Raw genomic sequence first — 23,987 nt, 5'->3', positions numbered from 1 at the left:
CTGCCAGATGATTGCTAGTGGATTCCTCACCAGCTCCCTGCTTCCACTCCTGTCCCCAGCTCTCCTTCTCTCTTAACGCAGCAGTCTTGAACGTCTGAGCTGATTATCTGGAGTGGCCTTGGCTTGGCCTGCACTGCCTCCCCGCTGTCTGCCGCGCCCCCCCCCCCCCCCCCCCCCCGTCTGTCTTACGGATCCATCCCTCTTTCTCACTTTGCTTCTGCCACTCTGCCTTTATTTCTGTCCACTGCACTCAAGTTTTTCTTGCCTCAGTTTTTGCATAGGCTGTTCTTTTAGTATATATTGACATTTTTGGTTGGGAGAAGGGGAGTAGGAGGGAGGAAGGGGTGGGAGGGGGGAGAGTGTAGTACTATATGCATGCAAGTGTACTTTACAATTCCTTTAGATTTATTTCTTTCATGTGCATGGATGTTTTGCTTGCATATGTCCGTGTATCCCATGCATGCCTTGTGCCAATGGAGTCAGAAGAGGGCATTGGATCCCTGAATCTGGAGTTATGGGTGGTTGTGAGTCACCGTGTGGGTCCTGGGAATTCAATGTCGGTCTTCTGCAAGAGCAAGAAGTGCTCCTAACCACCACCTCTAGTCCCAAGCATGCTTTTTTTTCTAAATCATTTTTTATAAGAATAATTGGAAAGCTTTCCATTTTATTCAGCTCTTTCAGTTTAGGTAAAAATGATTGATTTTATTCAGTTCTGTCAGTTTAAGTAAAAATGATTGATTCTTTTAAAATGCTAAGCTTATCGTGATTCTCTAAGGAGACTCTACAACAAGATTTTCTAAATGTACACACTCCTTTGAAGGTGGAAAGCTGCAAGTCGTGTGCACAGCTCTGTCAGCACATGGTCAGGTGCCAGACCAGACACTGGTCACTCCACATCCAGTGCTGGCAGTGTTTATGTCTCTATTACTGCTTAGTTGCCCTGGGGAGTATAGGATTCACAAACTCTAAAATATTTATTTTTTTATTAATTAATTTTTAGTGACTAAAGGAATGATATTTTATGTATCTTTGTACTTTGCTCAGATTTGTCCCTTCATTAACCTCCTTTTCCTTCTCTTACCTCCCATAATAAAATATAAAACCTCATATCTGGCCCTTTGCAGGTAAATTTTGCTGACCCCTATATGTACGGTATCCCAGGAATTATGCAGTGTGTAGCTATGATCCTGTCTTCACCCTTGGTGAGGATTCTAGACACCAAATCATTGTTTGGGCTTGTGGGGTGTCAGTGGGTCAGGCACTTGTTTCATAAATATGAAGATCTGGTTTGGATCTCCAGCACCCACATGGAAAATGGAGCATGGTGATGTAAGATAAGACTACAAGTCCAGCTCTGGGAAAGCAGACAAGAGGATCCTTGGTACTTGCCAATGAGTAGCCAAATTGGTGAGATCTAGGTATAGTGAGAGAACTTGTTTCAAAATATATGGGAAAAAATAAAATGGAGAGAAATTGAAGGAGACCCCCAATGTTGACCTTTGGCCTCTCCATGTACACACACGCACACGCGTGCGCACACACACATACAGAAAAGAAATGACTGTTTAACCGTAGTGAAGGCTCTGGCAGCAGAGACACTCTAGGAGTCTACAGAGGGATAGGTCAACCAATAAGTATCAAGAGGTCCGGGGAATGGTGAGGGACATACCATCCAAAGAAACCAATGAAGACAGAGAAGCAGTTCATAGGAGACCTGCTTACCTGCCTCTTGCCTCAGTGACCAGGAAGGAGTCATGACTAAGGCCAGTCCAAAGTGTACAGCGTGGGGCCAGAGCTGGGCAGATGCAGGCCTGTTCACTCTGCTAGTTATGGTGGCTTTGGTGTCCACTAGTCATTCAGACATGACAAATGGATTATGGCATTTTTTTCCCCATGGAGTTCCTCATTGGCACAAACCAGGGCTTCAGGAAGTCAGTCACTGTCAATCATCAGAATGACCATCAGGATACACACGCCCCATCACTCTGGTAGAGGAGCCTCTTAGCACTATTGTGGCTTCCAGCACTCAGTGCCGGGCACAGATTTTATTAGAAGGAAACTGCTCGATTCTATAGGCAGACCATCCTGGCCACTCAGAGCCTGCCGCAGCTGCTTAAGGAGGGATCTTTCTGAGGTATGGCATGCGTGCAGTTAACACCCTCCACGATACTGCCAACCTGAAGAGAGGTCTCTTTCTTCTCCAGGACTCTTTAAAGGAGTGTCAGCAAACTAAATCACCAAATTGACATCAGGTTTCTAATGTGGTTGTCCATTTCCTCTTACAAGTAAGGTGGCCGGGTGTCACTGTGTGCAGAAATGCTCTCCAGTAAACAAGCAGGCAGCCTCGCTCCTCACACGTGGTTCCCAGCCCTCTGCACCATGGTTGAGGTGGAAGGCAGGCAGGATCAGGTTCTGGAACCTGTGCCCAAGGCACTTAGAGTAGAGGAGGGTGGGACTCACATAGAGGGAGACTTCAGATGGAGGGGTATTTGGAGCCCTGTGTTGTGAGCTATACTCAGCAGGAGAATGGAGTAGAGGAGAGGAGCCTCATTTTAGGCTCGCTCCTCTGCAATTTCACAAGGTGGCCTGAGAAAGCACAAGCCTTAGCACAAAACAGGACTAGGTTAAAACCCCAGCCCATGTTCCTGGTTGTGTGCATCTTTGAACACTTTCTAGCACTGCTCTGAGTCCTAACCCAGCCTTCTGGGGGCATCCCCGAGGACCAGAAAGCACAAGGGCTGGTACATGGAGCCCGAGTCAGGCAGGTCCCACAGAGCACTCCCTTAGCAGGGGACCTGTCCACGACACTCAGCTGTGCAAGGGTCTGGGTTGGGTTATGCTAGTGGACTAGAAAAGAATTCCAGCTGTTTTTGTTTTGTTTGTTTTGTTGAGACAGGGTAGGCCAGGCTGTCTTGGAACTCACTCTGTAGCCCAGACTGGCCTTGAACTCACAGAGATCCACCTGCCTCTGCCTCCCCGGGTGCTGGAACTAAAGGTGTGCCCCACTACACCTGGCTTGTTTTGTTTTCAATCCGGCTGTTCTTATGGTCACAGGAAGCATCAAGCTTAAGACAGGGAAGAAAGTGCTGTCCTCAGCGGGCCATGTTTCTAGGAGGGTGAGCACCGGGTAGGCATTAGCTCTTGTTCGAGAAAGGAGAAGTAAGGAGAGAGAAGAAGCCAAGTGCAGCAGACTCGTGTTCACCGGTAGGACCATGGGTCTTCCTCCTTAATGCACACTTGGCTCTCTGTACCTCCTGGTCCCACATCCACAGATTCAACCACACACACATCAAAAATGCTAGGAGAAAAAAAACCCTGGGTTTGTAGGGGCTGGAAAGGCAGCTTAGTGGTTAAGAGCACGTGCTGCTCTTGTAGAGGGTCCAGATTTAGTTTTCAGTACCTATATGGTGGATAATAAACCATTCATAACTCCAGTTCTAGGGGATGTGACAACCTCTTCTGACCTCCTCTGGCACTGCACATACATGATACACAGATACACATACAGGAAGAACACCCAGATACGTAAAGTAAAAAAGTCTTTAAAAAATTGTGTCTGTAGTGACTATGTACAGACTTTCTTGTCATTTTTCCTAAACATTGTATCATAATAACTATTTGCATAACATTCTCATGGCTCTGGTTATTATAAGTGATCTAGTGGTGATTTAAAATATACAGGGGGATGTGAGGGTTAGATGCAAATAGGCTATTTTACATAAGGGGCTGGGTATCTGCAGTTTTTGCTGTCTGCAGAGGTCCTGGAACCAATCCCTCAGGATTACTGAGGGACACTTATATCGAGGTAATACAGTAAGTTATACTGATTAATTTTCAATATCAAATGAAGTGTGCATTCCTGAAATGAGTCCTACTTAGTCTATCTTATTCCTTTTCTACACCACTGGGTTCAATTTGATACTTTGCATCCACACTCATGAGAGATACTGGTCTGTGGTTTTCTTTTCTCATGATGTCTTTGCTTGGTTTCCATATAAAGTAAGGCTGGTTTTATAATGGGAATGCTCCTAACACAGATATGAAGCTGATTTCTTTCAGGGCATATTATTATGAGCCCTTGGGACATGCTTGGCTAAATGCTTTACACAAGCTCTGTCTCTCTCTCGGACATGGTCTCACTATGATGTAGCCCAACCAGTTTTGAATGCTTGGGTTACAGGTATGTGCCACCACACCTTGCCTGTAGTATGAACATTCAACCCAAAATTTCAGGTTATAAGAATTCTAATGAAGCCGGAGAAGTGGTCCACAACTTTAATCCAAACACTTTAGGCAGAGGAGCCAGATCTCTGACCGTTCATGGAGTTCCAAGTTTGAGACCAGCCTGGGCTACACCGTGAGGTCCTGACACCTCCCCCACTCCCATCACCAAAAAAAAAAAAAAAAAAAAAAAAAAAAAAAAAAAAAAACCAAAAAACAAACAAAAAAAAAACAAAAAACAAAAAACAAAACAAAACAAAAAAAAAAAACCCAAAACCAAAAACAAAAAACCACCACAGTACAATAAAACCATGGAAAGACAAATAAAAGCAAAAGGCGAAATTATCTTTTAGTGATAATGTTAAACAGTTACCAAAAGTTTACAATCATGGCCTGACCTGTTAGGAAAACACAAATATGACCAATTACGACTGTTGCCCTTGCCCCCAACAAGCGCTCTGATTCAGTTTCTCAAAGGTCTCAGGAGGCCAGAAGCTATATCCTTCCCGCTGCCTGCATCTGTTTCCCTGTCCCACCCTCTGCTGTTCGAACGCCCCGTTACATCCTCTGTACCAGTCTTGCTCCACCCACCAACTTTTGGCTGCTTCAGCCTACTCTCCTGCCTGGACATCAGACCCACACCCTGCTGCCTCTCCCATCACTTCATGATGTCCCATAGGATTTAAAACTTGCCACATTCCTTTGGCAGAAATGGCAGATACAGAGAAAGTGACCCATGTCCCAAGTATCCATGCAGAGGTCTCAGAGGAGGACCTGGTTTGTTAGCAAAAGAACAGAATGAAGATTTGAAAAGGAAACACAGTTTTGGGAACCCAGAGCACCACATGGGAACCGCCTTACTCCTGGTGAGACCCATCTGGGAACAACAGGCTATTTCTGTGTCTTCTTTTTTTTGGTGCTTTTATCTAGTTTATGAAATTTTGTCACCCACTGGGAAAGTATACTCAAATCGTCTCCTAAGAAAAGTCCTTTTAGAAAGAGGCTGATGAAGAGCAAGAGGGCTGAGAGCCCGCAGGTGGCAAAGGAAATGTTTCCACTAGGTGAGGGGTGGCACAGTCCGCAGCAGAGCTCTGGCAGTTGAGAACTGAAATCTGAACCTGGCCTCCAGGTCACTGGGATGGCACTAAGATAAAGAGCATGCCTCAGCTAACATCTGGTAGCCTCATTTGAGCTGTGGTTTGTTCCTGACGAAACTCTCTGATGGTATGGGAAAGTGGACTGTCAGAGAGGTGTGGCTGAGCGGGACTGTCTTGCTCTGGAAGGGGCTGGTGATGGCTCTGCACTGAGGGCTGGGTCTTACAAACAGGAGTGGGTTGGTTCTGGAAAGAGTGGGCTGCTGTAAGAATGAGGGGGGGGGCTCCTTCCTCGCTTGCTTGCTTGTTTGCTGTGTGATACCTCTCTTTCAGGTGCTTCTGTCCAGAGAGTCTCTTACTACAAGAGACTCCCAGAAGTCAAGGTAAGCTCTTAAACTTCCAAAACATGAGTGCAAATAAACTCTCTTTTCTTTTCTTCCTTTTTTTTCTTCTTCAGTGCTGGGGATATAATCAAGGGTCTCCCATATACTAGGCAAATGTGCTCCACCTGAGTTGTATTTCCAACCATTTTAAACAGTAAAGTACTCAGCTTCAGGTACTTTGTTATAGCCATCCGAAATAGATGAAGACAGTTTCTAACTCTTAAACATAGAAAGTAGAGTTTCTCAACAGTGGTGGTGTTGGTATTTGGGGTGGAATAGTTTCCGTGCGTTATAAACTGTTTAGAAGTATCTGTGCCCTCTGCCTATCAGATGTCGGTAACAACCTCCTCAAAACTGTGCGGCCAAAACTGTCACTGATAACTGTCTTACAGTGTCAAAAGGCTTTCCATTTAGACTACGTAGGCCCCAGTTCATATTCCCATGCCATATGACCTTGGCTTATTTCCTTCCTCTCTGGGCCGCGGGTTCCTCAGCTGTACTTGGTGGGAAACAGATGTGGGTTTGCGACAGGATTCAGCTCAGCATTTGTTTGTTGACCAGTTCTTTCGGGCCTCCTTCCCACCTTTGCTGTCTGTCCTGCTTACCTGTTCAGGAAGATGCTGCTGACATCATCGTGTGTGATGGGAGGCTTCTTGGAGCTGGCGGCCATGCGTAGTGGGCGCAGAAAATTATTGACAAGGATGTGCAGTTGCTGCACGTACTCGGCCTCGGCCTCCAGCATGCTGAACACCACCTGGTTCCTCTTGCGCATGCTGTCGGCATGGGGAGACCGGATGTAGTCCTGGATGACGGTCTTCCACTTCCGCCGGCACAGCCAGCCCCGAAGGAAGCTCTGTACCTGGTTAAGACCAGTGGGGGAGATTTAGGTTAGCATCAGTTACTCTTGTTTTTTTTGTGAACCGTGAGCACCTCAAGGGCAGGGAGCAGGGTCAGTCAACCCTGCAGCTGTGAGCTCAGGGGAGAAGAGCTGAGATGCAGAGCCGGCTCTGCTGCCCGTGAGATGCTGAGCATGCTCTTTGGGCCCTCTGAGACGATTGTCCTATCTGTGAAATAGGGCCAGGGAGCAATCGCGGTATGGACTAGACGGCTTGTCAGAAGTGTGGGTTCTAGGGCCTGCCCCAGCCCGCTGCATTTTAACAAGTTCCCTGATTGCTTTGGAAGAGCAGAAAGGAGGAAAAGTGGGCCGAAAGTTTCCACCCAGAGCTAGCGTGAGGAGAAGGGTTGCTAGGCTGTTTTTGGGCATGGTTGCGTCTTGTCTAATGACTCTTCAGAGAGCCCAGAGGTTTCAATTAAAGCTTGTCTGGAGAGGGTAATTATCAAATTGAACAGAACACAGCAAATCTGCTCATCTCCAGCTCTTCAGTGGCTTCTGAGCCCCAGTGCCAGGCTGGAGCCTCTCCCAACTCAGCGGGGAAATGAGCCGGGCACTTGCTCAGTGGCCTTGAAGGAGGCTGAGAGAAGTGGCCTCTGACAAGTGGCAGGGGCTTGGGAAAGGGTCTTCACTCACGCATGTGCATAAACACACACACAGGAACACATACAGAGAACACAGACACACATAAACATACATACTACACATGCAACACACATACACATAGAAACAGAAACACACACAGATACAAGCAGATACACACATACACATACACACAGCCACACGCACACCTACACAGACATATATACACAGAGCCATTTATACACAGACACATGACAAATACACATAGACACATAAGGACACACGGATGTATGCGATATACTCACACAAACACACACACACATGAAGACACGGATAGACATACACACATGTACTGGCTAGTGTTATGTCATCTTGACACAGCTAGAGTCATCAAAGAGGAGGGCTGCAAATGAGAAAACGTCTCCATAAGATCGGGCTGTATTCTGGGAATCTGGTGCCTGTGGTGTGACACCTTGCACAGCCTTGGTGCAGTGGGGAGGGGATTGGACCTGCCTAGGCTCAGTGTGCTGGGCTCTGCTGACTCCCCATAGGAGACCTCGATTTGGGGGATGTGGAGATGCGGGATGGCTTGGGAAAGAGGGATGGGGGGTGGGAGGAGGGAGGAGGTAGCATCTGTGGGTGGTATGTGGAGTGAGTAGAAAATTTCTTAATAAAGAAAAAAATTTCAAAAAAAAAAAAAAAAAAAAAAAGGGCTGTAGGCAAGCCTGTAGGACATTTCCTTAATTAGTGATTGATGTGGGAGGGCCCAGCCCCTTGTGGGTCGTACCACCACTGGGCTGGTGGTCCTGGGTGCTATAAGAAAGCAGACTGAGCAACCACGACGGGGAGGGGGGTGGCAAACCAGAAAGCAGCATCCCTCCATGGCCTCTGTATCAGCTCCTGCCTCCAGGTTCCTCCTCTATTTACATTCCTGTCTTTGTTCCTTCAGTGGATTATGATATGCAAGCCAAATAAACCCTCCCCCACCCAGTTGCTTTGGTCATGGTGTTTCAACATAGCAGCAGAAACCCTAAGACAGTACACACACACACACACACACACACACACACACACACACACACACACAGTTGTCCTCAGCTGCACAGGTTTCTAATCCAGGGTCACCTACCTTCTGCACTCTTTAGGCTTCTGGGATGTGGACAAGCTCATGATCTGCACAGGGAGGGACACGGGGCTGGGGCCAGCATACAGGAATCTATACTGAAGGGCACTGACCATGGACAACAAAGCAGCCCGCAGTGCAGACTCACCTCTAGGGAGGGGAGGCATTTGTAGAGAAGGGAGGGCTTTAAATCCCCAAGGAACAGATATGGGGGTGGATTTCAGCCAGCCCCTATCAAATGCTGTCAGCAGAAAGGGCTGCCCTGAGTTGATGGTGGGCAGAGATGCTCAGGGGCCATAGCAGAGCCGGTTGTCCCTGCCTTGGTGGGACCTGGTGCCAAATCTTCCTGTTTGCCTGTGAGAACCTGACAGCTCCTGTATGCCCATGTGGCTGGCTTGGGAACGGGAGAGGACAACCTCTTCTGCTCGCAGCTGACATTGCTAACTCTCTAGGACGTGGCCCAGGCTGTTAGACCTCCGGCTTCTCTGGGAGGCCACATGCTCATGCAGCTGGGGGCATGGGCTTGAGAACTGTGCCAGGATTTGAATGTCTCCCTGCAGACACTTTGCCGTGTGAGCTTTGACAGGTTAGCTGGCCTCTCTGTGTCTCAGCTTCCCCAGATATGAGAGGGAGATGATGATCAATTCTCAGTGGCTTTCACTGAGGAGCCACTTGATCTGCATCAAGCTCCCAGAATAGCATCTGGCACGTAGAAAGTGGCTAATGAATGCTGCTGCAATTTCTATTTTTGAGAAAGCAGATATCCAGATTTCCGCGTGAAGTGTTTAGCTCTTAAAGCACTAGCAACAAATATAAATGGGAAAATATACATGGGCTGGAAGCCATGTGCACCGGGGAGGGCTGGACTTGGCCTGTGGGATATGTTTGCAGTTTCTGGTCTGCGTGTGGCATGGGGTCCTTCCTGCAAGCCTGACAAGGAAGATCTTGTTTCATTTGTTGTCCTCAGGGTGAACCAGCTCTCTTGTCTTGAGTCTGGCAAGATGAAAACATAGCCAGGCCCCTTCCCTGGGCTGTGGCACTATAGGGTGGTCCATAGTATTGTTACTACTCTGGCTCCTGGGCAGGTCCCTGGCACTTTGTCAAATATCTTTCCCCTTGGAAACTCTGTTAGAGCCGAAGCAGGGGCTGACTGTGGGGGTCTTTGAAGGCCAGCTCCCTGCTGAGCCCTGCTGGGGAGTATGCAGTCGTGAGGTGCGTGTGTGTGTGTGTGTGTGTGTGTGTGTGTGTGTGTGTGTGTGTGTGAGAGAGAGAGAGACAGAGAGAGACAGAGAGACAGAAAGACACACACAGAGAGAGAGATACAGAGAGAGACAGAGACAGAGAGAGAGAGAGACAGAGACAGAGAAGTGGGGGAGGTGGATGACAAGCAAAGAAGCCATGATGGAAAGATGCCCGAGGAGCCTTGGTGAGGCTGCACCGTTCTTGGAGGAAAAACTCTTAAAGGAGACTTCCTAGACCTTGGTCCTGACCCCATCTCCTCCTTCCTCTCCCTTGTCTCTATAAAATGGGGCTAGCTCACCTTCGCTCACAGGGACAACCAAAAAGAATGGCATGACAGGCGTCAAGAGAGGCAGGTGGCTCCTGGTTCCATCTCTGGAGCTGAGGGGACTGGGTGAATGGCATGCCATAAGGATATGTGGGGCATATCCCCACATATGGCGGTAGACACTGCCAGCCAGGGAGGGTACAGACCTTCTTAATTTTCTTGATGTCACTGTCCTCATCATTGGGAGTGACGATCTGGGTGGACTGGATGCGTTCGTTGTCCTTGAGCAGGGATGCAATCTGCAACAGAATCACAGATCAATAGTGGGTAGAGGACACTGGCCAGCAGGCAGTGGCAGCACCCGAAGCCTGCTTCCTCTGCCACAAGAGTTGACAGTGTTGGGTGATGAGTCTCTTGTGCCTAGTGCTTTGTCCGTGAACCACACAGACCCCAGATGCCCGTACAGAAGTGCACGCTGCATTGGAACAAGTCTACCTTGGATACTTTGGGGCCATCAGAGTGTGGACAAGGCCCTTCTAGGTGTGAGGTGGTGGCTATAGCCTGATCTCTGGTTTTCTTCCATGTTCTGCAAACCACAGGTCCCTTTTATTTTTACTGTAGTAAGCTATATAGGAAGATAAAAGTTACCATGTGAATCTTTTTTTTTAGTGTGTAATGTTGTATATGTGTGTGGTATGTGCATGTGTGTGCAGACAAATATGTACTTGTATGTTCCTGCATATGGAGGCCCGAGGTCTTTCCTTGATTACTCTCCACCTTTAAGTTTTCAAACAAGGTCTTTCATTGAATAAATTCAATTAGGATGGATTGCTAATGAACGTCAAGGATCCTTCTGTCTTCACCCTTTCACCCAAGACTGGGATTACAGGCATGTCCCGCCATGCCTAACTTTTTACTTGGGTTCTGGGGATCTGAACTCAGGTCCTTGTGCCACCGTGGCAGGGACTGTACTGACTGAGCCAGCTCCCTAGCACCCATCAATAATTTTTTAAACAAAGGTTTGTTTATGTACACACACACACACACACACACACATTTGTGGGGGTCAGAGGACAGCTTTCAGGAGCCCATGCTCTCCCTCCACCACGTGGGGCTCAGGATTGAACTTACACCGTCAGGCTTGGAGGCAAGTGCCTTCACCTGTTGAACCCTCTCACTGCCCTCCCCAGTGAACCATTATTGGGTGCTTTGTCTGGAGGCAGCCAGTCTATTTGTAATGTGCAGCCAACATCGCCGTTCCTCCCTGGGGTCTTCAGATGGAAACTCTGTAAGTCCTTCCTCCTCCAGCTGCTGACACACATCTGTGCTGCTTCCCACATCTGTGAATTTTACACCAGGAAGCTCTTGTGGAGTTACTTGGTATTTTGTTTAGCACTGCGCCCTCAGGGTTCATCCATTTTGTAGCCTATGTCAAGTTTTCTTCATACACATCGTTATTATCCTTGGTTCTCATATGTCCCCTTTCTCCTCTCCCCGCCTCCCTACCCCTTCAGGCTGTTTCTCTTCCTTCCCCCAGACAGCCAGTCCCTCTTTCTGCTTTTTTATTATATGTATCCATCACCCACTTTCCCTCCAATTCCTTAGGATTTCATCTTCCTCTCTTGTGATCCTCTTTAATTACACAGCACACACATACAAACGCACATGTATATAATCTTAAACCTAGATTCCACATATGAGAAAATGTGCAGTATTTGACTGATTCTGGCTTATTTCACCTAATGCAGTGATCCTCAGTTCCATCTATTTTCTTGCAAATGTCATTATTTTTTTTTTTTTTATGGCCACATAAAGTTCCACATGTGTTATGTGCCTTGTTTTCTTTATGCACCCATGTGCTGGTTTTGTGTCCTAGCTATTGGGAATATAGCAGCCATGAACATGTATGTACACATACCTCTGTGGTAGGCAACACTAGCTCACTTGCAGACATTGGGTTGTCCTTTGTCTTTCCAACAAAAGCACACCGGGGGATAAATCAGATCAAGGCTGGTGGCTTAGAGTATAGCTCTCGTGGCTGGCTTCTCTCCTCTCTGGGTTACCCTGAAGCATTTCTTGGAATCAAAGTCCTCTTTGGAGCTTAGCTACTTGCCCAGAGAGCTAAGGTAGCCCCCAGAATATCTAAAACAAGCTCCATTTGTTTTATTTGGGGATCATAGAGAATCAAGACCAAAACCAAGGGCTGGTGTCCAGGAGCTGGACATCCTAAGTCTGTCTGAGACTGTCCCAGGGGACAGGCCAACGATCATCTTGTACTGGGGCTCACATAGTAAAAAGAAAGAACTTTCTATTGAAGGGAAGCCACCTCTTCTCCTTGCTTTGCTGAGAGTTCTGTGGAGTGGTTAGAGTGGTCTCATTCATTAGAGCTCTTGGGGGCTAGCATAGGACCCAGCATGCAACACGCCCTTGTTAGCTGTAAAAAATAAGTGAATCAAAAACCGATCAGAGCAACAGTGACCTCAAAACCCCCAACCACAGGAAGCTACAGCAGTCACTGAGCCCAGCACATCTAAAGACAGAAGCTCAGGGAATTCTCTAAACACAGCTGCGGGCAGGCTGCTCCCTCCTCAGAACACGAGGCTGTGTGCCCTCAAGGCCACATGCTGAACCTCAGGATGAATGGCTCTCAAAAATGAGCCACTGAAGCCTTTGAAAGTGGAGTGAGCAGTTTCAGGCTCTCCACTGCTAGGCTGCTAAAATTACCCTGGTTGGCCTTCACTTGGAGAGTGTCTGAAAACAACTAACTGGAATGTTCAGTGGAGAGACCTGCTTGCTTGTTCTCTGCTTCCCTCCCACCCCCCACCTCTGTGCTACTTTCTTATATTTTCTCAGCAATTCTTAAGCTTTGAACATTTACATGTTGAAATAAAAGGCCAAAATTTTGGCCTGTAATTTAAGAGGCTTATGGTACACACACACACACACACACACACACACACACACACACACACACACACACACACATTCACACACGCACATGCACACACAGTGGCATGCAAACACAGAGCTCTGGTGAACTCAGAGGTTGCTGTGGCTGGGTCAACAGTCCCTCTTGGCCTGAAGGTCTTTATCTTCACGCCATCCTGCTTTTCTTTGCCAGTTTTGATATGTGCACTGAGGGAGGTGGTGGTGGTTCGGGGCTGGCCTGCATTTAAAACTGATGATGGGGGCTGGAGAGTTGGCTCAGAGGTTAAGAGCGCCAGCTCCTCTTTCAGAGGCCCTGAATTCAGTTTCCAGCATCCACAGGGTGACTGATCACCCTCCAAAACTTCAGAACCAGGAATCTGATGCCCTCTTTTGACCTCCTTGGACACCATGCACACACATAGTGCACAAACATACAGGCAACACTAACACATAGAAAATAAAATAAATATGCCGGGCGTGGTGGCACACGCCTTTAATCCCAGCACTCGGGAGGCAGAGCCAGGCGGATCTCTGTGAGTTCGAGGCCAGCCTGGGCTACCAAGTGAGCTCCAGGAAAGGCGCAAAGCTACACAGAGAAACCCTGTCTCGAAAAACCAAAAAAAAAAAAAAAAAAAAAAAAAAAAAAAAAAAAAAAAAAAGAAAATAAAATAAATATAAACCAAAAATTTAAAAAGCAATTAAAAGTTGCAGCACACTTCCGATAGGCCTTCTATAGGACATTCAGTCAGTGGGGACCAGGGCAGAAAATAGGCATAACCAAGCCTCACACTGTGCTGTGATGCTCAGTGCTCAGACAGCCCTAACAGACTTAGAGTCTTTAAAATTCCCCTGTCCATTCATTTCATCTATTTATGTGTGTGGTGTTTGTGTGCACACATGCGTGCATGCCTCTGGAAGTCAAAGGACAACTTCCACCAGTTATTCTCTCTTCCATCATGTGACCTGGAGATTGAACTCATAAGGCTTGGTGGCAAACGCCTTTATCCCCTGAGCCTAGAGTCTTTATTTAAGGATCAGGTTGGGAATACAGTTCAGGAGAGTTAGGAACTTGGGTTGTTGCAGAAGTCTTAGGCTATGGCCTGTAGCAACTCAATTTTCTCCTTGCTTTCCTTTGGTCTCTTCCAAGCCCATATGTCTCTTTTGTGCTCACCCCATCTGAAAATCCCAGTGGTGTCTTGGTGTTGGGCTCTGTGACAGGCAGGGAGCTGCTGGAATTACTGCTGTATACTACCAGCTGGGAAGTTGAGTCACGAGGTTCATGAGGCCAGCTGTGGAGGTTTGAATAGGTATGTTCCCCCATAGACTCAGGTGTTTGAGTGCTTGGCCCATAGGGAGCAGCATTATTAGGAGGTGTGGCCTTGTTGGAGTAGGTATGGGCTTGTTGGAAGAAATGTGTCACTGTGGGGTGGACTTTGAGATCTCATAGCTCAAACTATGCCCAGAGTGGGATACAATCCCCTTCTGTTGCCTGTGGATCAAGATGTAGAACTCTCAGTTCCTATTCCAGCACCATGTCTGCCTGCATGCTGCCATATCCCATCATGATGACAATGGGCTAAACCTCTGAAAATGTAAGCCACCCCAATTAAATGTTTTCCTTTATAAGAGTTGCTGTGATCATGGTGTCTCTTCACAGTAATAGAAACCATAACTAAGACACCAGCCTAGGCTACATAGTACAGCCAGGACAGTGTTGTGTATCTACTGTGAAGGGCAGGGCATTTGAATGGAAATATTGCTCTAAATTCCCATCAAATGGGCCTTTTCTGCCATTACACACACACACACACACACACACACACACACACACGCATGTAATACACACACAGATATACACACAGACACATGTGCATGCAGTACACACACACACACACACACACACACACACACACACGTTTCCGACTGGTCTGCATTCTGCTCCTAGCCCCTCAGGGAGCTCTGTCTTCTGCACCTGTGCCTTCTTGGGCCCACAAACTGATAAAAGTATTTAGGGCCAAGTGCAAACTGAGCTTATACCCCCCTGGCTTTCAAACACCTTGTCAGGACCAGGGCTCATGCAGCACCATTGTGTCCCTGTTCACACTCTAATACAGTGGACTAGAAAGGCAGACATCTCCATACCCCTAGAACCTTCCAGAGCCTGCGTTCACTCACTCATCAAGCCCTCACAATCTATCATGCCAGGCAAGAGGGGCTGAGTGGTAGCAGAGACTGCCTAACCCTTATGGGGTTCCTACCAGGCTGCTGAAATTACAGACACACAGGGAGCATTGTGTTGGTCTTCAGAAGCCTTGTGAGCAGAGGACCTAAAGTACATGCTAGCCAGGAGCCCCTTCGGGAGGTAACTGTTCTTGACAGGATTTGGCTAGAAACATGGGCATGAGAAAGGCATGCCAAAAAAGAGCAATAATGGGCTGGAGGGATGGCTCAGTGGTTAAGAGCACCGACTGCTCTTCCAGAGGTCCTGAGTTCAATTCCCAGCAACCACATGGTGACTCACAACCACTTGTAATGAGATCTGGTACCCTCTTCTGGCCTGCAGGGACACATGCAGGCAAAATACTGTATACATAATAAATAAATCTAAAAAAAAAAAAAAAAAAAAAAAAAGAGCAATAACATGTGCAAAGGCCAGGGGGTAGGACAGTTCAGTGCTCTGGGATGCTGGGTGGTGCTAGGTGACTGCACAGTCCCAGTTAGTAATTGGGTAATGGGGCCACAGTCCTTCCCTGGCCTCTTTGTGTGTGTGTGTGTGTGTGTGTGTTGGGGCCAGGGGCAGCTCTGTTTATATTCAGGAAGCTATGCTGGGCTATCACAGATCTCAGAGCTTCTCTCCAGAGTGGGCTGGAGCCCAGAATGAGCCAGCGGTGTTAGGCGATAATTTTGGGCTAGCCTCTGGAAGACTGACTGTCAGAGGCTCTGTACAGAGTAGAAAGATTAGCAGGTGGACGGGAGCCTGTGTTCCAGTTTGACATCTGTCACTTCTCAGCTGTGTGTGTTTGGACAAGTGACCCGAGCTCTCTGAGCCTGGCTCCTCACGGCTTATTCCTCTGGGATGGCAATGGGGGCTGATGAAGGAGATGTGTCTGAAGTCTTGTAGGGTTAGAGATGGGTCAAATGTGGAACTTCAGTTAAACATGAAGCTGTAAGTCAATGTTGCTGCTGATGGAGAGCTTTGCTGTTGCTGGATAAGATGGGGTTGGTGACTCTGAGTCTCTGAACTTTCTGGACAGGGCTGGGAGGCACTGGGCTACAGCTACAGGTGTGGGAAGGGGTTCTGTGCACAGAGAACCCTGCACCCAGGGCTTCTAGCTCTGCAGTTGACACTTGCAGGTTCATCGTCCTTTGCTGTTGGGATTACATTTTTTTTTTTTTTGAGTGGAGCCTGATGGGATCAGGGAGTACAAACTGGGGATTGCAGGCCTGGATCATGTGAATCCTCTCCTCTCACTGTACCCTCCTTAGGTGGGTTCTTGCATGTTTTTTCTCCACATCCAGGATGTCACATGGGCTTCTAGGAAGGATACCTGTGCTCCCAGGAGTCAACAGCATCTCCTGGCATGGTATATAAATGCAGATTCTCATTTGGGAATGAGTGGCTAGGCTCCCGGAGGTGTGTACAGGACTTCTGCCCAATGAGGCCACACACAAGGCAAGCTTGACGGCATGCCGTCAGGGGCAGGCCCTAAAAGCCCGTGACTGGCTATCTGACACTCGTGTATCTGGTGCAGACACAGAGAAAGCCCACAGTAATGACTGCAGGTGATATTGCACTCCAGAATCTGAGCTAACAATGGTGACAGTTAACGTGTCCCGGCACCCTCTAATAACTTGTCCATAAGCATCTCACTTATCCTTATCACCTGGTTAGGTCATAGCAAAGACCCTGCATTACAGAAAACAACTCAGCAGCAGAGGGGCGGGGGACACGCTTCAGGTGGCACTTGGGAAGCACAGAGGCGGGGTGAGTCAGGGCTTTGATCTGGACTGGGGACCCCTGGCTGGCAGTCACCTCTGCCTTCAGTCGCTCGATCTCGATCTCGCCGTCCTCGATCTGCTGTCGCAGCTGCTTGGCCACCGTCTTCTCTGTCTCTACTATCTGCAGCAGGTGCAGGTACTTCTGCATGAGCGCCTCGTGCTCCGTGGCCAGTGTCCTGTAGCTGTGGACAGAGGTGCATGGCAGGTGAGATGCTGCTCCCTGTCTCTGGGCCCTGCACATCCCATTGCACACCAACTTCCGGTTGCTTTATTTGCTTGGCTTTCTTTGTTATGCGTTCTATCTATCTATCTATCTATCTATCTATCTATCTATCTATCTATCTATCTATCTATCTATCTATCATCTATCTATGTCTTTGTTTCTTTCTATATATCATACGCACACACAGACACACACGTTCTCCCTACCTCCCCTCCTCTCCTCTCCCCCTGGGATGTTGTCTAGGTAGATAGGCATTTTGAAACATACCCTTCCCCGTCTCCCTAACTCCACACTTCTTCTTAGGCTACTTCTGGGATTCAGATGAATTGCCTTGGTGGACTCCAGGGATCTTCTTTCAGCTTCAGAGCTACTAGTAGCATGGTGATGGAGGGGGATACTCTATGTGCCTAAAAAGTACTCAGTGGACACTTGCTGTATGCAAGGGTGACTACAGATGCATGCATCAGGCCTTGTGGGATATATGGGGGATGAGGAGGCACAGACTTCTCATTGTTCGTTTGGGTGATGCCTGAAGACTGCACAGGACATAGAAGTGTCCAGTGGGGAGTCACAGGTTCTTAGTGTGTGCTAAGAAGGAGGGGGCCAGCAACAAGGACTGTGCTCAGGGAAGACTTCCAGGAGGTCCTAGGTAACACACCACCACGTTGGAGCTGAGGCGTTTGACTCCAAACATAGTTCCTTGGGTACATACCCACTTTAGGGCGGCCCTGGGTAGGAGAGTTGTGTTGGCAATAATTGATAATGAGGTGAGGTGATTAGGTGGCACCAGGTCAGAGACAGTCCCAAAGGACAGGCAAAGGTGGGGAGGAGGGGAAGGTATCTTATCAGATTCCCAAATTAATGCGTGGCACACAGATGGACAGAGTAGCAGAGCAGGAATGGAGGTAAGAAGTGGCTTGCCTGAGGTCACCACACCCCTGAAGAGAGACCCCAGTCCTCTACGTTCTTGGTCTGGGCCTCTCCATACCGTAGCTCTATGGTATGAACAAGACCACCAGAGTACATCACAGTTGTGGAAAACTAGATCTGATCCCATGAAGAGGCCCAGTGGGCAGAGAGGCTTGGAGAACAGGACTCCAACATCTCAGAGGGAGGTGTCTATCCAGATGGGGTCAAGGTCAGGACCTTGGAAGGGAAAGGTTAGAGTTCTCAGGGATAACAGTCTGGGTCTATATTCCTCACTGTTCCTCAAATTCTTCCCCTTGCTTTAACCCACCATCGCCTGAGAGCCACCCCTTTGCCTTTCCTCTCTCACACCTACCCATTCCTCTGTGCTCTTGTCCTCTCAGCAAGGTCTGTGTCTCCTTTCTTAGTGATAGTGAGGGCCTCTCCTTCCCGTCCTTTGATTGGCACAGCCCAGGATGTTCTATATGCACATCAAACCCCTCTGCAGGGTCTCTTTCAGAACGAACTGCCTCTGCTCCATCACACTCCATCCCAGCATCCAGAAAAGGCTCAACTCTCTACCCCTTAGAACAAGCCAAGCTGTCCCTCAACCTCCCTAACTCTACCGTTCTGTCAAAGTGATTGGGTTGAGATGGCTGCGGCCTAAGGAGAACACTCATCTCAATGTGTTGGTGAGAGAGTTTCTAGAGATGTTAATGAAGGGCTGAGAGGACTTGCTTGAACTGAGTGGCCCTGTCCCTTGCTGGAGGTCCAGAAGGAACCAAAGGGGAAGAGGGAGGAGGCCTTCTAGACAGGGCGTTCTCTCTGTTTGCCTTCTCGTTGCCACAAAACGAGCAGCTTCATTCTGCCACAAGCTCACTTCATGATGGTCTACCCCACCGCAGTCATCAACAGAGCCAATGGAGGATCATGACCCAAATCTACTTTCCTTCCTTAAGGTTGTCCTCTCAGGTATCTGTCACCTTCTTTCCCACCTGCTCAGCATGGTTTATTGGAAGAGCTGCTCACCCAGGGTCTGCTAGGACTTTCTTTACTCCATCAGCACAGCATTGGCTCTTAGCACCCATAGCAACTGGCTCCCCCTCTGGGACCACCCACTGTCTCCTACTGGTGAGACTGCTGGAATGTGAGATTGATGTTAGTCTGCCAGCTTCTGGTATTATTACCATGCAGTCCTGCACACAGCTGGCCAGTGGGGTCAAGCTGAGGAGGGGGGTCTTTGTCTCAGCCTCAGGAGCCTGCTGCTTGAGCTCACAGAGTCTCTGTGAGCCTCAAGGTTTGAGGTGAGACCCAGGAGGCCATGATGGAAGTAACCTTGCAATAAAGAAGGGCCATGCCAAGGTGTTTGAGGTAGAAAGATAGTTACAGAGGGCCCTGTTCTCTGATGATGCCCGAAGATGCCTTCTTGGGAGGAGGCTGGCTGAGGCCATACATATCCTGAGGGTGGGACGATATAGCAGGAAAGGCTTGCTTCATCAGGCTCAGGATGCCTGTGGCAAGGAAGGGATCCTGGGAAGAAACTGTGGTCCAGAGAACTGATCTCTGTTCTTAGCGTTACCTTTTCTTAAGTAACAGGCTGTGAGAGATGCTGTTCCAATATAACACTATGGCAGTCTGGGCGCTTCTCTTGTGAAAATGAACCCAGACTGGAAGGGCTTTGCAACTTCCTAGGGTACTTAATTGTCTTCACTTGCAAGCAAAATTCAGTTGAGAGCAAGGAGTCTGTTTTCACACCATCTTGCCTCCCCACACAGGGGTGCGAAGCACAGCTTCTTCATTAGTCTAGTCTTACTAATGGCAGACACCCCAGTGCTGCAGGAAGGAGGAGTCTCATCTTCTCATCTGCAGCTTATCTGTCTGCCTTCCTTCTCCCCCCCATTCCCTTCCCTTTCTTTATCCTCCTCTTTCTTTTCTCTTCTCTTCTCCCATCAGTCCACCCCTTCTTTCCTGTCCCCTTTGCTCCCCCTTCCCCCTTCCCTTCCCTATGCCCCCTCCCTTCTGCCTCCTTTTCTCCTTCCCTTCTCTCCCCCCCTCCCTTCACCCCACTCTCCTATTATGCTTTCAATGTGAAGTCTCCTGTGTCAGGAGATAAGCGCAGGGGAGGCTGGGGCCAAGACCAGCAGGGCTGCTGCAGAGATTAGACTGTTAAAGAGGCCACTGGACAGGGGAGTTGGCTCAGTCAGGGGAGCACCTGCCACTCAAGCGCGAGGAACCCCAATTGAAAGCAAGTAAGTAAATAAATAAAACAGGCCATGATGGTGTGTGCTTGGAATCCCAGCACTGGGGAGGTAGAGGTAGGCAGATCTAGCCTAGCCTACCCCAAGGACTCCTGTCCAGTGAGAGACCTGGGGACACACACACACACACACACACACACACACACACACACACACACACAAGAGCCAGATTCCAGCCATTATAGGCTCAAGGACATCTGAAAGACCTTGCTTTGAGATGTCACAGGGGGCCTATGGAAAGTCCTTCCCTACACCAAGCCATTAAGTATTCAGAGGTGTAAGCTAAGCAGATGTGGCTGCTGGAGCCAGCGGCAGAATTTGGTGCTAGCCATAGGATACTGGTTTTAGGGGCATGCAGAATATAAGTATTGTGGCTCCCAGAGGTTCCCACCCAGATTTCAAAAGGAGGCCTGGGAAGCAAGGCAGTATGGGAGGGTCAGGAGTCCCTGAGAGGGTGAAGTTGTGAGAGTTGAATATGAAGCTCTTGGAGCCCTCAGGAAGCTGGAGAGGCCAAGAATGGGGGACACCTGACAAGGACAGTTTTAGGAAGTCAACAGAGCCTTCTGAGAAGTCACACTGAGGAACTAGGAGTTGACAGACTGCCTGAGGCATACAGAAAGGGAGAGGGGCCATGGCTATGTAATAAGGATGGTGAACTTCCAAGATGGCGGGCTTCTCCCTCACCCTCCTGACTTGAGACAAAGACCTGACAGCTTGTGGGCTTTTTGTCCTGTCAGTAGGGCCCCCTGCTGATGGGCTGGCTCAGGGAGTCCCTGGCTGCATCAGGGCATGTTTACACTACAGCTGTAGGACCACTAGCCATCCTTCCTTTCTTCAAACTGAGCGACCCTATGTTAGGGAGGGGACTTTCAAACACTCCCGTCCTCAAGAGAAGCCGTGTTTCAGCTTCTCTAGTTCTCGTTCCCCTGCAGAGGGTCTTTTCTCTGTGTGCTCTGGTCAGTGCCCATTTCCTCGCCTCTGGTAAAAACCTTTCTGGACCGCTTGTGGTAGGAACACCCTCCACTCCCCAGCTCCCCACTTCCTCCAGCTGGACTTAACCTTCCACGGTCTCTACTACCTCCAATAGTCCAGTCAATGATGAATTCATCCAGGGTCAGTCCTCTGATTAGGTCAGAGAACTCCCCTGTTGCTACCTATTGTGATGGAGATTTTTTTCCCCTATCTTTTGATTCCTTAACTGACAAAAGAAATGAGCCTAGTCAAGACCCCTAGATGATAACAATATAAGCTACAGTCAGAAAAGACTACAGAGGTGGGACTTTCCAAGCCTGTTGGAGCTCATACCATGCCCTAGATCCTGTATATGCTCATGACATGACCTGAATACCCAGACATGGAGCTCCATGGTATAATGTTTGTCTGGCTGGGTATTAGCCTCATTCTTCTTCCTATGTTTCCATTCCTCTTTGTAAAGGGGAGGGCTCCTATCATTGTATGTTAGAAGTACACGACTTCCTTTATTTTATTTTAAAGGTGTTCATAGCTACTGCCACCTTGAGTTATTGAAGAGTTTAGACTTAGCCTTCTGAGAAATTCTGGGGCTATTAAGACTGAGGACCTTTGGGGACATAGTAAATACATTTTACACTGTGAGATGGCCATGGGCCTTTGGGGGCCAAGGGAAGAATATTATACTTTAGTCTGGAATGCTCCTCATGGGCTGATGTTTAAAGGCTTGGTGGCCAGTAGATGGGCTTTGGGAGCAATCGTGAGGGCCCTGACCTAATCAGTGGACTGGCCCTTGATGAATTCATCATTGAATGGACTGTTGGGAGGTAGTTGAAACTGGTAGGTTAGTTCTAATTGGAGGAGGTGGGTGGCTGGGGAGTGTGTCTTTGAGGGTTTATCTTCTCTTGCTCTTGCTTCTGTCTCTCTGCTTCTTGCAGCCATGAGGGGAACAGTTTCCCTCTGCCACACCCTTCTCACAAGATGTCTCTGTCCTAATATAGGCCTAAATTTCACAGAGCCAGCCAACTGTGGCCCAAAACCATGAACCAAAGAAGGTCTTTCTTCCTTTAAGCTGATTATTTCAGCGATTTGGTAATAACAATAAAAAAACAGAGACAACATCGCTTTCCCACCCTTTCTACCCACCCACCACCCCATTCTTTACTTTTCCTCCCCTACTCCTTCCACTCCTGGAATCCTTCCAGCGGAGACTGACCAAGGCACTCCTGGTGTGTGCAGTCTTTATGAATTCATAGACTTTCAGAGCTAGAAGGAAACCCAGGGGTCATGAAAGGTTGACTGCATGGTTTACTCAGTGAAGTCACTGAAGTCCAGGAAGGAGAAGCAATTGACTTAGAACAACGGTTGTTCGGTGTCAAAGATGGAGGTGGAATTGGCCCTAGGGCCTGAGAGTGCATTTCAGTCTCTTTGCCTGGCATCTAGCTCTCACTAAAATGCTGGGTGTGAAGCACACTGCCTTATCTTACAAATGGCTATACACGTACACTACAGAGGCATCCCATAATACTAGACTATGATACATACAGTGTGAGAGAACATTGTGTCTCAACATGGTATTAATACACCACAGCGCTTATTTATATACACGGAATGTTTCTACTAAGTATATGTAAATAAAAACTAAGTTGGGAATATGTAAAAATACTTCATCCTCAATATGGCTGTGGCAGAGAGCCAGTTGTTGCTGCCACTGCTGCACACACACACACACACACACACACACACACACACACACACACACAGTTGTAGAATGTGGTCTTCCAAGTTGACATTCCCTCATAGAAGGAAGGGGTGGGGAGGGTCACTGGATCTTCATCAGAGACTCCAGCCCCTCCCTTTGGCCATTTTTGCATGTGACCTTGGGGTGTGGGAAGGTGTTAGAGTATATTGTCTGGGGCTTCATCTATGTGGCTATGGGAAAATCATAATCTATGCTGAATGAAGACTTTCCAGTATGGGTGCTTTACAGTCCTGCCACCAATCCTTCACTGCTCTGTAGCTGAGCCCAATAAATTCACTCGTTTCCCAGGGTGAACCCTGTAGAACCTTTGGTTTTCTGGTTGGGACTTGACAAAGACAAGGTGGACTTTTTTTTTTTTTTTTTTTGGTTTTTCGAGACAGGGTTTCTCTGTGTAGCTTTGCGCCTTTCCTGGAACTCACTTGGTAGCCCAGGCTGGCCTTGAACTCACAAAGATCCGCCTGGCTCTGCCTCCCGAGTGCTGGGATTAAAGGCGTGCGCCACCACCGCCCGGCTTGGACTTTTTTTTTTTAACTTTTCCCCATGGAAGGAATTCTTGCAATACATGCATATCCACACATATTCATGCATGTACGTTCTCTCTCTCTTAGGTTGAGGTTGAATAAAGCTCATAGTTCAATGACCTGACCTTGATTTCAGCCTCACAAGGTGCTGGCCAGAAATGTCAGTTGAGCCTGGACTTCTGATCCATAGAACCACAAAATAATGAAAGGAAATTTTGAGCTGACAAGTCTGTGGTGATTTGTCAGGCAGCAACAGAAAATTGAGACATTTTAATATTCATCATTCATTTTTAAAACGTGAGGTTCAGTGCACATATTGTGGAAAGCACAGATCCATCCTAATGCCGCCACAATGGTGAGGAAGACAAGCAGGGGAGGTAGTTTAGCAACTTGGGACTCAAACTTGGCTTAGGAGACACCTGCACCTCTCTTTAAACAATGCACTTGATAGCCTGAAATTCTTCCTTGAATTGCACACACACACACACACACACACACACACACACACACCACACACTTGCACACACATACTCTTTTAGGAAACTCACCTGGTAACCTGTTAGCAACCTAGGACTCCTATATGCGCTGGTTTGCATGTGCACCCCTCTCCGAAGAAGGC

The 23,987-nt window shown here is 48.1% G+C and overlaps 1 protein-coding gene across 4 annotated transcripts in view; it reads right to left on the bottom strand.

Moving 5' to 3' along the window:
- The window catches only part of Rasgrf1 (Ras protein specific guanine nucleotide releasing factor 1), a 111,049-nt gene that overhangs the window by 65,426 nt on the left and 21,636 nt on the right, over positions 1 to 23,987 (bottom strand). For all 4 annotated transcript variants that reach the window (XM_076576814.1, XM_076576813.1, XM_076576816.1 and 1 more), the window contains exons 3-5: positions 16,764 to 16,911; positions 10,009 to 10,101; positions 6,304 to 6,557 (exon numbers count right to left, since the gene is read on the bottom strand). In XM_076576814.1, coding sequence (XP_076432929.1) covers positions 6,304 to 6,557; positions 10,009 to 10,101; positions 16,764 to 16,911 — 495 coding nt within the window. The remainder of the gene's footprint in view (positions 1 to 6,303; positions 6,558 to 10,008; positions 10,102 to 16,763; positions 16,912 to 23,987) is intronic.

The sequence above is a fragment of the Peromyscus maniculatus genome, chromosome 7 (assembly GCF_049852395.1).
Source record: "Peromyscus maniculatus bairdii isolate BWxNUB_F1_BW_parent chromosome 7, HU_Pman_BW_mat_3.1, whole genome shotgun sequence".
Classification (NCBI taxonomy): domain Eukaryota; kingdom Metazoa; phylum Chordata; class Mammalia; order Rodentia; family Cricetidae; genus Peromyscus; species Peromyscus maniculatus.
Note: the sequence above shows the minus strand (reverse complement) of the source record. Positions and strands in the feature narration are given on the sequence as shown.